This window comes from Lonchura striata, chromosome 4 (assembly GCF_046129695.1).
Source record: "Lonchura striata isolate bLonStr1 chromosome 4, bLonStr1.mat, whole genome shotgun sequence".
Taxonomy (NCBI): domain Eukaryota; kingdom Metazoa; phylum Chordata; class Aves; order Passeriformes; family Estrildidae; genus Lonchura; species Lonchura striata.
Window position 1 is genome coordinate 27405607 of NC_134606.1, and position 15843 is coordinate 27421449.

The 15843-nt window shown below is 38.3% G+C and overlaps 1 protein-coding gene across 2 annotated transcripts; it reads right to left on the reverse strand.

Moving 5' to 3' along the window:
- Positions 1-1178: 1178 nt before the first annotated feature.
- NMU (neuromedin U) lies at positions 1179-15061 on the reverse strand. 2 transcript variants are annotated; one of them, XM_021555851.2, is made up of 10 exons: positions 14905-15061; positions 11925-11983; positions 8637-8684; positions 8479-8538; positions 7870-7899; positions 7714-7764; positions 5639-5713; positions 3455-3508; positions 2107-2146; positions 1179-1511 (listed from the first exon to the last, which is right to left on the reverse strand). In XM_021555851.2, the coding sequence occupies exons 1-9, from the start codon at positions 15044-15046 to the stop codon at positions 2111-2113; spliced, it is 555 nt and encodes a 184-aa protein (XP_021411526.1). In that variant the 5' UTR covers positions 15047-15061; the 3' UTR covers positions 1179-1511; positions 2107-2110. The 2 variants fall into 2 exon arrangements, with proteins under 2 accessions (XP_021411526.1, XP_077638703.1); XM_077782577.1 differs by lacking the exon at positions 5639-5713.
- Positions 15062-15843: the final 782 nt, after the last annotated feature.

Genomic DNA, 15843 nt, shown 5'->3' on the forward strand with positions numbered 1-15843 from the left:
TAACACTTCAAACATAGCACACCTCCAAACACACTGTGGCCCAGTGTATCTTCAGCTCCACTGAGGATATGTAACAGTGGTTTCCACGGTGGCCTGTTCAACACTTTCTTTTAAATATCCAGATTTCAGAGTAAATAATTTTGCTCTAACAGAACATCAAAGCAAAATATGGTGTAAACTGTTTCTCTGTGCCACTGGCAATCAGGAAGAAGTAGGACAGTAATGTGGGTGCTATCTGATGGCAAAAGAGTGGAAAGTGAAAGAAGGCAGTTGTGTCAGTCAGCAGACATTACTATTCAAAAGATTCTGAGTTTATTTTTTTAGGAGCATGTACATAGACAATAGTGACATGTGCACTGCTAATCTGGATAGATACCTCTCACTACACCTGTATGCATTGTATGTTTAATTCAGAATCCTTTTTAAAGCAACCAAGTGAAAATAATTAAAATTAAATTATAAATATTGAACGAATGTTATTTTAAGAAATGTTAATTATTAAAATGAAGAGCAAAAACAAGTGGACAAGAAGAGGAAAAGTTCTTCTCAATCTGGCTTCCTCTGAGGCCATAATTTTTCCAGCTACCTTCTGAAGTTTTATTGCTCATCCAAAAGTGCAAAAGTAGGAGTAGTAATGCTGAGGCCAATTCAAACCATGACCTGCCAATACAATGTTAAAAACTTCAGCCCACTTCTAAACTGAGTCATAGAAGCACGGAATGGTTTGGGTTGGAAGGGACTTTTATCATCTAGTTCTGAATGATTAGTCACTTTCAATATAATTACAACCTCAACAACATAATTTAACAAAATTTTGTTGTGAAAATAAACTCGGTGAGGTAAGCTGGGAAGATTGTAAGGCTAACTTATGCTTCTGCGTAGAGTTTCTTTCAATCTCCATCAAAAGCACTTGAATTTTCAAGTGAATTGTGACCCCAGTTCCAATTAAGTCTTCTTCTAAATGAAAACCATGGTGCATCTGCGTTCTTAACAGCTAGAAAAGCATGCCATTATATTTTAGTTGAATCAAAGTCACAATATTTCTTCAAAAGATGCAACTTGTTCAGGTTCCTTTTATTAAGGCAAAAGAGATTATCTTTTTTTTTTTTTTCCCAGATGGTGAAACACACAAATCACAACATATTCTGGAAAAAGCACAGTAGTCTTGATTGCAAACATTCTCATTAAAACAACTGTCTGGCTGAGGGCCTTTATTTAGAAGGGAAAATTTACTTAACAGAGGCAATGTCTGTTGCTAGCAAGCAATGACTCTTTTACAGTTGAATTACATGTGGTTGCAAACATCATAACACTAGGAAACAAATAATTTTAATATGCTTTTAATATAATCAAGATAGTAAAGACCTTCTTAACATAATCTGGTTTAAGAATATTTACATTTGAGTGATTTCTAATTGTACATTAATGACAAATAATTACTGTAAGGAAAACAGTATGTCCATGTACTCAGCATTCCTGCAGTTTTAGTTCTAAATCAGGAATCTATAATCCTGAAAAATAAGATAGAGTATTAGCTGTTGATATGACTCTAAGTTGATATAAGACTTGAAAATTATGGCAGAATAAAATACATTAGAAAACATATTGGTCTACATTTTTACATCTCTCCAAATAGTTGCAGGCATTGAAATGAAATCTTGAAGTTGCACTCGGTTTCAGAGTGAGCTTTTTTATCTTTGTGAGATTAGGGAATTACATTCAGGATGTCAGTTTACTTCTCAGCATTCTTTTGACATGTAGTTGACTCAGTTCTTTCTTAGACTTACTTGTCATCATCAGTACTTTCCAAATTGTTTACAAACTTGGGATATTTTCCATTTCTTGCTGCCTGAAACACCTCTGTGCTCTCTGTTCTGGGAACTGAATACCTACAGCTTCTGTTCACTTCGTATGAAGGTAAGTGTAATTAATATATCTAAGTGTATTTAACACATCTGGGGAAAGTTTGTGGGTGGAAATCTAAGCTGATTACACAGTTAAAGGCTTTCTGTGACAACTTCTGAACAAAAATATCATGGTCTATTTAGATAAAAATGAACTAATTTACATATAGATCATGATCAAAAGCATTAAATAAATACATACCTCCTTAGCGGAAATCCACTGATCTCCTTCCATTACGTGGCTGAAAGACAAATATTCAGTAAGTTATATATTCTGTAAAACTGACAGGATTTAGTAACAAAGCTCTAAACAACTTGGTGTATATAGAAATTAGTGAATTTCTCAGTAGTATCGTTATAATTGTTGTCAAAGACATACCTAAGATAAGTTATTGTGTAATCTGTATCTACCTCTGGAGGAGAATTACATACTAAAATTTACTGCATATTGATTTGAAGAATGAATTTTCCATCTTGTATGATTTTATATAGCGGAGAAAGCCATAAGAAGTCACTTCAAGAGTGACTTCACTTATTCTTTTTGCATTTTCTTAAAATGTGTTTTCTGACTGTTATAATTATTACATTATAAGTGCTTGTTGCTATTTACAAACAAATACATGACACCCTCAATGATTTTCTTTTTAGACTGTATTCTTTGATATAAGCAAGGACTTTCTCTCCTTTCACTGCGGCGTCTTACAGGGACTAAAGCTGATAAAAAATTTCTTCCTGGACTTAAAAAGGATTTGTCTTTTACTCTGGAAGCATGAATGCACCAATGTTAATATTACCCATAACTTCGGCCAGTCATAACAATTCTAAGGATCCAAGCCTGATACATAAGAAATGTAACTATACAAATCTGTGGTGTTTTCATTTGAATTATAGAATAATTTAGTTTGAAAAAAGACCTTTAAGATCATCAAATACAGCCCTAGCCAGACTTTTATTTAAAGCCATCAGCCTCTTTCTTATTTAAGTAGAAATACTAACCAAAATCAAGAGAACTATTCAAACTTCTGACATGCCACCTTCTCAATTTTGCTAAAGTGAAGTAAAAAGGCTCTATGGTGTACAAGATGAACATAGTGGAGTCAGTCTCATGAGAATTTCTGTATCTAGTTTCATACCTTACTGGTCAAAACAGAAGGAAAATGGTAAAGTCAGACCTAGCACAGTGTGTAAGCATGGGATCATATTTATATCATGTGCAAACATACCCTGTTGAACAATGCTTTACAAAGATTTTCCAAGATGCCATATTTTCTAGAACTTTCTCTGACAAATAGATATGAAATAACCAATGACTTCTTAAGGCATAGAATGGTATCATATACACACAAACCTAGGAATATGCTTTTTAAAAAATTCCTACAATTTTAATACAAGGAAATGTCAGGAGTGGACCTGGAGATGTACTGTAGGGTGGAATGGTCTAACTGAAAAAAGTATCCTTAATCACAGTAATTCCTTCTATAATTTGGTTATTTCTATCCTTTTTTTTTTTTAACTTCCACCACGTAACAAAAAGAAAAAAATATATATACCCTGTAGAAGAAGTAGCCTCTGCTTTGAATCCCTCCAGGTCCTTGGAGTTCTTCCTGAAGAAAAAAATATTTTAAATTATATCTACAGCTGTAAATTAGTACATACAGAGAGGTTATTTATGTATATATAAAAAATATTTCTTCAGTGCTACATGCAGTCTTACTCCTTAAATGCTTTATGTGCATTTCTCCATGTCAGTAACACAAAGTTTATGTTGTCATATAGAAATAGAAGAGAACCTATGAATGGAGCCAAATTCCACTTGAAGATTTAGGTCAGGTGAGATTGCTTTTGAGTGGTACTAGGAATGATGAACAGCCTTTGCCTCTGATTTTCCAGGGTTCATTACCCAGGCACAACAAGAATGTCTTCATGATAGCCATCTCTGCAGACAGAGTTGCTTTTTGCATCTTGCAGGAGGACAAAAATTACAAAGTTTAAATATCAGAAATACTTGGGCTTCTCCCAGGAATGAGATGCCAGACTGTTCCCAAAGATGTACCATAGCCATGCCTCTCACAATAACACCCAAAGAGCAGTACTTGGGATAGTCTATCTTGCCCATACTGCACTCAGGGTGAAACAGCTGCCTAGTGATCATATAGCAAGGAGGCTAACAAATGATGAAGAAAATAGAAATTCTATTTAAATGTAACAAGTACAAAGCATGAGGTATCCAGTTGCTTTAATGAGACCTTCATGATTAGAGAACACATAAGCTTAATCACAGTGTTTTATTTGCTTCTGTTGGTATCAGAGAGGAGTGATATGTCTGTCCTGCAGGTGGGGAGACAAGAAATTTGAGAAATAAAATAGTCTCAATATTATGCTTACCAGAACATTAAAATGAAGAGGGCTTTTATTTAGCAATGGGGGTATTTCTCAACTAAAAATTGGGGTGCTGTGATCTCTTGGGTAAATATCAGAAGGTGAAGTGTCATAGAAAGGAATCACATCTGCTCTCTTCTAATGCTGTGACAATTGTGTAAAACAGGATGACTCCCATCATTTCCAAACTACAGAAGCAGGTTCAATCCAGGGAAGCTTTCAAAGGAAGTAGAGTTTTAACTATACATTATTTTAGAGAACTGATTTTAATTCTGACTTCAGTTCATCACATATAGCATTGTACTCAATTTCTTACTGTACACAGAACATCTGTATGATTTTTATTTCTATTGTCCTTCTCATGCTAGCATTATCTGCATTTGAAACATCCATCTTGGATTTATAATCTGATCACTACTATAATTTTTTATATTTCAAAAGGGTAAAAATTTTTCTGTACATTGCTATTTGAGTCTTATGGTATTCATATGTAATATTTTCTACTTCTTCTATTCAATGTGTGAAAAAAACTGAAAACAGGAACAAAATAGGCAGCTGTTGCAAGATTAAGAAATTCATCCAGAACAGAAAAGTAGTCAAGAGTAAAACTATGAGTGAAAAATTGTGATTTATGTTAATGTCATTTTCCTCTTACAACCATACCCTCCTTAAGGATTACGTGTTCTTGTTGAAGTTCATACCAGAAGTTTGGTATTATGTAAACAGCTGAAGCGAACAATCTGCAATTTTTGTAACACCTGCCTTCTAAATTACTAAGGGTTTGCAGATGTTAAAACTGCCGTAATAAATACACAAGTTTGTTCACAAACCTGCATGTATATATGTATACAGAAATAAATGTATTAATGAAGATGTATGATTACTTAGAGTTTTATTTTAATGCCTGCCCTTTAGAAGACATTTTGCCCAGTCTCTTATATTGACTAGCCCAAATAATGCTTGAGTCTTCTTTCTTGGATCATATCCTATCAGGCAGGCTGTAGCTCAAGAGGAATCAAAGCCGTGAAAAAATCTGGTGCTGTTTCAAATTGGAGAGAAAAAATGAATTTAATAGAGCATGTTTTCTCCTTCACCCATCCACCTTTTCAGTTCCTTATCTAGTCAGGGAGAGAGGTGGGTGTGTTTATTTACAGCAGGTTCTGTTTTTCTTCCCAATATGAGGAAGAAAAAAGATCAGCAACAAGATGATCCTTCCTGAAGCACATTGTGTGACATCGAGATTTGGGTAGTCCAACCAAAACATATAAGCAGAAAGGTCTACAAGGGCATGTTTAGAAAAGCTAATGAATCACAAAGCATAAGAACATAAGCATGCAGATTTTCAGTTTACATACGTCCAGTTTGTATCTCTTCAGTCTTCTCTCATTAAGGTGAGGAACGAGTTGCAGTAAAGGATGCAGGACAGATGACTGAGAGGACACGAACACACATACATGAGCAACAGTGAAATTTGGTCCTTATGATGCAAAAAAAATGTCTCTTTCTGCAATATTGTCTCGTGGACCAAGCATGGACCAATAAAGGACTGAAGACTTGAGAAACTTATTAATTGAAAACTTTTTTTTTTATGTTTTGACTTGACAACAAACAGAAATCAACATTTATATTTACACTACACAGAGTGATGGAGGGAAAAGCTATGTATCCTCACCTTTACTAATTGAAAGTTCAGAACCCTTTACAGACTCCTGGAATTACTCAGACTTTGTTCAGTCTCTATGAGTGGTACTGAGAATATTTCCACACAGTGTTCCTACTAACACTTCTAGAATTTTCTACAATGGAAGTTAGCAGCTTCAACCCCTGTTGTACTGAGAAGTTTATTTTACTTCAAAATAGATGGCAACAAAAACCCCTGTATTTTTTGCTACATGACAGTGTACAGTAGAAATCCATTCTCAAGAGACATTTGTAACCATTACACTGGTCATTCTATCTAAGCTCTAATAATGAAATTCCTTTTGTTCAACAAGACTTTAAGCTTGCAGACAGCCTAATTATGCACAGTGGCACTGTGTGCAAAGTACTCACCTTGAAAAAACACAGCTATGTGGGATTTTGGAGAGAGGTCCTCAGGAAGAAATAAATTATAAAAAAACCTGTGTTCCATTAGCCAATTTAAACCTTAAACTCATATAAATGTATTTTTTTAAAAAAATGCATTTTTACTACAATACTTCTGAGAATTGTAATATATGGAGTAACTAGAGTTACCAAAGTGTTATTGGACTTAATAGGCAAAAATAATTTGTTTCTTTGTAGCCAATTTTGTGCTAGTTGCCTAAGGTAAGCAATATGGGATCATAATACCTAAAAAATGTAGAAATCTGAGGTGATTGAAGTAGTTATTGAACATCCCAGCTGTCCACTTGGGCTGTGTCTTGCAGCCAGTGGAGAGAGCTTAAAAATCTGAGGAATGATGGACCTCACCTAAGTATCTCTGAAAATGGCTAGAAAATTGTCATCTTAACAGCGAAACCAAAAGTGAGAGAATGGTAATCTCTGGGAGCAGCAGCAAAGGTATTCAGGATGGTGGCGCAGTGGAATGCAGTAAACTTTTGAGCAGGAGCAGCAACAGAAATAGCTTTTTTCACTGTGTCTTAATTACCATTAAAGCATCCAAAGCAGCTGTAGCATGAAAACATTGACACCAATATAAGCAATGTCATTTTCTAGGAAATACACCACATATTTCTGGAAAAATGTAAAGAACAAGGCAGAAATGGGCATTGGCATGTAAGAATGATTGGTAAGAAACAAGAAAATATGAATATGTTTAACTCTCTCAAAATCTTATGGCCCATAGATGCACACAGATAACAGAATATGTTTGCACTTCGGAAGTGAGAATGGATCATGTACTTGGCTTGTTGGTTTATGAGAATACTTTTTGAGCAACAATTCTTGGCCATGGTTTAAACTATATTTTTCATTCAAAATATAATCCAAAGTTCAAGTGAGACTTAAATACTATTTTGCCTCTATATATTTATGACATGTGCAAATTAATATAGTTTAATTAAAAATTAATAAAAATGCTTTCAAGAGTATGTAATAGTTATGGTCATGTTCTCAGGTCCTGTAAGTGCACATTGTATCACTGAATGTGCTATGTTCCAATACCTGAAAAAAGTATTTGATGTCATTCTTAAAATTTAAAACTGCAAGATTAAGATTCACTTGGAATTCCATGAATGATTTATTGAGTTTGTTAGATTTTTTTCCCACATCTGTACAGTACTGATCATTCTCTCCTATATTATTAAAACACCTTCTGTACTGTAAACATGCAACTCCCAGCCCTGAGCTTGCTATACAGCTGGAGAGACTACTGCAAAAAGGAATATTGCCTTGGTTTTGTATGCAAGCACACATGTACTCACTCATAAGGAGGTGCTATGCCACTTACCATGACGTCTGAGTTGCCCGAGTCATGAGTCTTAGAATAATGAAATAAGAACTGTTCAAAAAAATTAAAAGTGGGGTTTTACTACAAAGCAGGGCAAGAGTTCCATGATTTTCTTGCCTTTTTTTAGTGATTGTAGGACATATATAGACATCTTACCCTTTTGGTGTTGTCTTTCTCATCTAAATCCTGTGGGAATAATAGTTGGTAAAAAGACTTTTATTCATTAAAATAAAAAGAACGATGGATAATTTTGATTAAATACATAATCTTTTCAGCACTAGGTTGAAATATCCTTCTTCCTTGGCGGGTGTATTATATGTCTTTGCATATCAATCTAACTAATCATTTCAAACTCTATAGAGAGCATTGATTACTCTGCTCTAGAAGAGTTAGATGTGTTTAGGAGATGTTCCCTTGTTCATCCCCAGACTCTCCTGAGTACATTTCTTCATTGGGTAAATTTCTTTGTCTGTTGAGAATTCATAGTTTTTCTAATCTAGAGCAATAAAAACACCTAACACCTTGTACTCAACCTGGAGATAATTTTCCAAACATTGATGTATTCCTGTTGTCTTTACAAGATGTTACATTCTGGCACATGGCATTTCAGAGTAAAAACTGATAGAAGTAATTCCAGTGCTGAATGACACTTTGCATACTGGGTCCTCAGAATTCATTGTAGACAATGGCACAGTGAGAGATCAGGCTTCAAAAATGCTAAGCAGTCTAGGTAAGCAATGCTAACACACACAAAGCGTGTGTTACCTGTGGTTTCTGGAGAAATCCCATGATCAAAAAACAAAGTTCTTCCAGTGTACTGGATACCTAATGCAAAGAAAACGGGAACTTATGTATCACACTTCCAATTCTACTATATATAACAAACAGTATCCAAAGAGTAGAGTAACCTCTGTCTGACTCACCTGAGGCTGAGAATCTGTGGACAGGTAAGCAGAACATGCATCATCTATCTGTAAGGGTTCACACAGGTTTTTTAGGAAGTCAGATTAATAAAAACAAGTGAAATATGCATATTTTCAGAAAAAGCTAAATGCAGCTAATGGCATGGGAAGCTTGCCTACTGTAAGGCATCCTTATAGGTCCATTCATTAAATACCTTGCATTCAAAGGGGGAAAGTGCCTTAACCATGAAAGAAAAGAAAACAACAGCAACAAACTTATACTTGCTTGACCTGAACAAACATATACATCTGTGACATACCCCTCTTAAGCGCAAACTTCTCAGACTAAGACATATTTTAAGTTATGATTGTAAGCATCTGGGGCCTGAACTATGAACTTGAATCTCTTCTGCAATGTCTTTGAATTATACACAACTGTGAAGAAAGTGACAAAACTAAGGCAAAGGATTCAAGGATCAATCCTCAAACACAACTCTTTCAATTGGATTACAGCATCCCTACAAGCATATGGCACATGCATCCCTTGAGTAATTATGATATGAGCTGGCACATCTTATGCACACCACTCAATTTGTGCCAGAAATTTCCAAAACACTGTGTGAAACACCACTACTATTTGTCTTCAGCAGTCTTTTCAAAGCTCTTTTCATTCAGTGCTGTCATGATCTTTTCTTGGAAGAAGTACCAAACAAGTGCTTCCTACCCATCCTCTCCCTGCGGTTCATAACCTTGTATCAATTATATCCTCCTGTCCCCTTTCCAAGATGAAAGAATAATGTAATACTGACTAATTTTTAGTAGAGTTATTAATAGGGGAGGAATAAGAAATTGAATAAAAGGTATTTGAGTTCAGGGAACTAATATTACCAGCACTGAAAGCTCAGAGTATTCTGTAAGGAAAAGTCCCCAGCACTGCAACTGAAGTTGCACAGTTTAATAATGATGACAAAAAGCAACTTACAATTTTTTTAAGTAACTTCAAAGTTGTATCATAGTGACCTCCATCAGTACATGCTATTTTTTTTCCATGTAATATTTGGTAGTGTTAGATAAAAAAAAAATCTTTGCCACTCAAGTTGTTCACAGGCTGCATAAAAAACATAGTGGCTTTTGGGGTTTTTTTTGATAGAGCAGGCAATGCAATTGTTCTTGAATTTTTTTTATAGAAAGAAAGCACTAAGCAACATGCATTAGCAAAGAAAACATTAAAGGAAAAAAGAAATTAAAAAAAATAATGCTTATCTGAGCACTTCAGAGCAGGAGATGATTCATTTCTCCAGAGACAATCTATGAGAAAGCATTAGCAGACATAGTGGAAAAACTAATAGCTAAAACTAATAACAGGATTCCCTTTTCAAATAGGTTTTGTTGCTAACACATCCTCTCTGTTCACTTTTTCCTTCATCTTGCACGTGTTTGAGTGTATTAGTTCAGCTTCACTAGTTTCAGGGTAAGAAAGTGTAGAGGAAAAAGTCAGCAATGAATGAAATAAAATCAAGCTGAAGTAATTTTGGAAGCTTGTGTTAAAAAAAGGGCTGTTTCCTCTTGGGGACTGTTTGGGCTTGGTTTTTATTTGTTTATTTACTTGACACAGGGATCTACTGTAATTCAGTAGCAGAACAAGCCAAATACTGCTTTGTGTTCAACACAATGGTATCTTTCAGCTAAAACCTTCACAGACAAAGCAAGGGCTGAGGAAAAGCCACAATTTCTGTTAAGTACTTTTTAAAAAATTTGTATTTTCTGTCTTTTATGCTTCTTCTCCAAAATTTTCTTTCCTGTCTCAGAAATGCGGCCTGAGGGTAGAAGATTGCAAGTTGCTTGGGGTTGCTTAATTAACATAAAGAAACAAAAGGAAGTAAGAGACAAGTAATGAAACAAAATACTTAGTTACAAAGTTCTCAAATTTATAAACCCAAAGCCATTCCTGGAACATACTAGTTTTATTTAGAGGCAGGGTTTCTCATCAGTGATCTACTAGTAAAGTAGCAAAGAGGGAAGAATTATTACTTACTTGCACATTATGAAACCCCAGTGACCTAGTATGAGTGAGTAATTATGCTGATTTAGGGTATGTGACTGTATATCTAATTCTCTTTCTTTAGACCCTTTCCAGTCCAGCATAATCCTAGTTCTAGTAGTAAGTTTTATATTGCTTCTGTTACAAAATCAAAAAAAAAAATGAGTATCTTATGCATACCATTTTCTTCATTGAAATCTACAGGACCTTTATCTTCGCTTCCAGGTACCACAAGGACAAATCTTACAGCTAGCAAATCTTATCAAGACATGCAGAAATGTATAAAATAGCTTTTTTAATACAGAATGTAAATAACTAATTTTCAAAAACCCCTTATAGTTATCAGGATCTTACATCCCAAGAGACCATTTTTTTCCTGGGTGATAAGCATCACTAGGAACATTCAAGTGCCAGTCTAGAATAGGTTAGGTTTTGAGTCACCATGTCCAATAGGAGCTGTGGGGAGATGACAGTCTCCTATAATTGTCCCAATCAGAAGAAATTTACTCTCTGTATCTGCCCCCTTGATGAGTCACTTATTTTCCAATGTTATCAAAAGCTACTAAATTAAATGTCAACACAACAGTTGACAGTTGCAGCAACACCAGGGCATGCAAGTTGCAGGATAAACCCTCTCCACATATTATGCCCTGCCACTCCATCTGTTCCAAAAGGGCAGGGAAGAGCCTGTGTTAACACATGCGTCACACTCAACAAACTTTCATTTCAGAGACGACAGTGGAAGTTATGATACCATCAGTAGCCAAATGTTAGAGGGGCTAATTGACACAGTACATTGTCCTTTACCTAGTACATTGAGAGGCTAGGATAGGATTGAACAGTGTCCCAACCTTGTGTGCAGAACAGAGGATGCAAGAAGATTGGATGAGTTGAAACAATTCCTGAGTATCACGTACAGACTATAAAGCTACCAGATGTGAGGGACACTGTGATGCTTCCAGGGACAGTGTCTGCCTGGTCATTGACAGTTATCAAATATAGCTCTCCATTGAGACAAGACAGTCTCCTCTCAGAATGACATCTCAGCACTTAGTACCAACATCCTCCTGAAGCAACTGTTCAGAATACCTGGAAAAATAAATATTTCACCTCTTTGCTGATGCCAGGATAGGAGACATACAGGAAGACGTAGTGGAAGAAAATACAGCTGAACTCCGTGCAAGAGAAAGACTGGATAGAGAGGTGGGACTGTAGCAAGCATGGGCAGAGAAGAAATGTGAGGATACCACATGGCAGATGATGCTTACCTCTTTCAACAGCTGCATATCCTCATCTGATGTGAGTGCTTGGGATGGCATTGGTGCACCTGGAAGCACAAACTGTGCTTAGCAATGCTGTACAGCAAAGGTCATTTGTGTGTCCCACATCAGATGTACCTAGCACAATTATTAACTGCAGAGGCCGAGAGCTGCTTGGCCCAAGGAAGTCTGTGACCTGGGTGCTCTGTGGCTTTTGCCTGCTCTATTTCAGCAACACAACAGGATGCTTTTTCACAATTCACAGCAGATATGGGCATTCACATAATAACAATAAACTGTGTGGAGGTTACTTAGGCCTCACTGAGACCTACTCAGAAAATCACATTCCAGTTCCTACTACCTTGAGCTTTCTGAGAGCTCTGCTCACCTCCAGTGCATGCACTGTGAGTTGAAGATCTGGACTCTACTTCTTGCCTTCTTGTATGCTACAGCTGCAGAATTGAACATGCACTACGTAATGTACGATTGCATATAAATAGTGCCCATGATATGAACATGTTTTGACAAGGTGATAGACAGTTCATCTGTAACTGGATTCGTTTCCTCTGTCTTGAATATACGATGTGGAAAAGCTTGTCCCTTAGTACATTAAATGTGTTCTTAATTGCATAAAAATGCAGTGAAGCTGTGCTTAACTTGGGGGATCTCCTTTCTCTATCTCTACCCACCCAGGCTGTAGACATGGAAGTCACTGTCCCAGTATCCCTTCCAGCTCAATGTCCAGAATGTCCCTCTTACCACATTGCTATTTTACCTGGCAGTGTATTTCTGATAGCAGTGTACTGTTAGAGTCTCTGTAAATAACAGAAATGATCATCACCAAATTGTGAGTCTGTCACACACCACGCAGTGATGTCAGTGAGGGGATGTGCTGTAACTCCCATGAGAGGAAAACTGGTGCTGGACCTCTAGACCTAGCTAGAGTGTCCAGGGAGCAGGGAATAAATGCCATCATGTTATTTGTTTTACATTTACCCCTGATAACAATAATCACAACAGTAGTTAGTTCCAGACATTAATGGAATGGGATGAATTTCAAAACCACATTTTTGTACTGGCACAGACTTGAGGCAACCAATTTTTATGGATGCTTGCTTTGCCCCAAGAAAGAATTAGAGGGGATCTTAATTTCACACTATATAGAAATGTTATTTTTAAAAAAATCTCTGAGTTGTTCACATAACAAGGAAACTGATTTCCAATTATTTGTTTCATTTCAAAGAAAAATGCCAAATAAATTAAAGGTGCTACAGTTGTCTTACGTTGTCTTCTGCTCTTAAATTAGTGTATTCAAACTGGAGCACTAGCTGAGATTAGTATCCTAGTTAAAAGAGTGGGACAGGGCAATCTTTTCAAATTAGCACACCTTCCCCATCAGAGCATTGCCTGCCTATCTCTGAACACCAATTCTGCAATTGACTGGCTCCCAAGGATTTTCAGGGAGACCTAAAGAAATTCATTTGCATGCATTAGTAAACCTTAGGGCAACAAGCAGGAAAGCCTGAGTATTATAACTTTCTCCATTTTTTTGGCCTGTAGCATAAACTTCTGGACAGAGAAGATAAACTATTTCCCACTCCTCACTTTCCTTTACCCTACTCTACATATTCAGAAATTTTTATTTCATAAGAAATCCCATCTATTTTGTGAACCTAGGACTGTGTTCCTCCAAAGACTGAACAGTGTTCCTTCATCACCCCATTCAGAACAGGGCTGCAGTACCTACAGGACTTCATTCATTTCCACATCAGCACACACAGTGAAATATTAAGGTTTTTTTTCAATATACAGCACAAAACCATAGGGAGAATTGGGGGGGGGGGGGGGGAAAGAAGGCAAGAAAGAGAAGAGAAAGAAGAGAAGAGAAGAGAAGAGAAGAGAAGAGAAGAGAAGAGAAGAGAAGAGAAGAGAAGAGAAGAGAAGAGAAGAGAAGAGAAGAAAAGAGAAGAGAAGCATGTGCTATTGAAGAAAAGAATCCTATTTAAAGGGAACACAGAGGAGGAAATCTTTCTACAAAATCAACATTGTCAACAGCACATTTGCTGTCCTATCCTTCAATTCTGCCATCTTTAAAAAATTCAGTTTATTTCAAGGCAGTAGAATGCCAGATGCGCAGCCTGGGACTCACATCTTCTTACATTTTCTCTTCCCTCCACTGCATCCCTAAACAAGCTCCTGCAATCATTTGTGTGAGAACAGTGAAATACTCTGTGCCACTGCCCTCCATTGTGCTCCTCTTCCTTCCCTCTGCTCTTCCACATCTTCCGAACTTCTTTTTAACATATTAAGTATGCTGCCATTAGATTTCTTTGGTTATTGATATTAAAAAAAAACAAAAAACAAAAAAACAAAAAACAAAAAAACAAAAAAACAAAAAACAAAAAACAACAAAGCAGGAAAAAAACCCTCACAACTAAAGCAAATCACACAAATGAAATACAAACAAAATAGAAATGGTCCTTGCACGGCGTTTTGTTACATTACTTTACAAGCTGTAAGCAGCTAATCTATCTGAGGTGGGAAAATAGAGTCGAAAAGAGAGTATGGTTTGTTAAACAGTCCGTTGGATGTTTCACAAGAGCCCCCTGCTACAAAAATAGCAACTTTCAGGATTCCTCACCTGATAAATATAGCGATATTTATAGGTTGGAATGAGTGACAGAGGGTCCTAATTTGTCCTGCAATTTTGTGACACATGTTGTCCCATGTCTTTTCTTACCTTTTAAAATCAGAGTAAATAATACTTAAAATTACATCTCTTTCAACAAAAGCCCTCGTTTCCCAAGGTGCTGGAGTGTTTTGCCAGGACAGGGTAACCCTGCCGGGACACGGGAAGAAGCCCCCAGACCCATCCCCGGAGCAGCGCCCAGGGGCTGCCCCGCAAGGCTGGCAGGCTGCGGGCACCCTGCTCCCCGATAATGGGCAGAGCTGGCGGCCAGGACGGGATTGCGAGCGGGACGAGCCTCACCTCTGCAAGCAGAAACGGAGGAAGCGAGGAGAAGGCAGAGGAGCAGCAGCGGGGAGCCGGGCAGCGCCGCGCCGTCCGCTGCCTGCCGCGGGCTGCGCCCGGGGGCGGCCGCGGCGGGCCGAGGGTGGCACAGGGGTCCCATGTCCGCCGAGCTCCCGCCGCCGCCGCTCTGCCAGCCGCTCTTCTGGGCATGGCCTCGCTCCCTGCCCCAACTTTTTAAATCCCCCCGACACGTGGCCCAGCCCCAGCCCGGCTCGGAGGGCTGCCCGCTCCCCCCGGGGCCGGCGCCGGGTGACTCAGCCCGCTCCGCCCCGCCGCTGCGCCGCTGGAGCCCGCGCCGTGCCGCGGGGTCCCTGCTCGGCACGGAGCCGAGGCGCTGGCCAGGCTCCACGCCCTTTAGCAAAGCCCCTCCTCAACAAAGAAAGCCGCGGCTAGTCCCCCGGAGCCCGGCGGGAGCCGCGGCGGCTGGCGCGGCAGGTAGCGCTCCCGCACTGCCCTGGGCGTTCCGAGCGATGAGACGGGGCGGCGAAGGGTGCTCAGACACCGACCCAGCCCGATGCGCGGGGGAGAAGAGGCGTGATTTAAAGCGGGTAAATCGAGCCTTCTAGCTGATTTGCCCCCAGCTGGCTGAACTTAGCAGTAAGCTTCGTGAAGCTTGCATGTGGGAGAAGCTGTCGGTGGCTCTGGGGAAGGGCACCCCTCTGTCTCTGCTGACTGGTCACTACATTTTCTGGAGACTCCCCGGCTTCAAAGGTGTGACTGCCTCCAGACTTTTCCTATGCCTTCAATACACACAATGCCACACCATGAAACAGAACTCAGCATATGGTAATATTTAGCTGTTAAAATCTTAATACTGTGCTTAGCAAGGTATTTTACTTATAATGCAGCTGCGGACCTTGGTCCAATTGTTATTTGTGCCTGTAGATAATGAAAGAA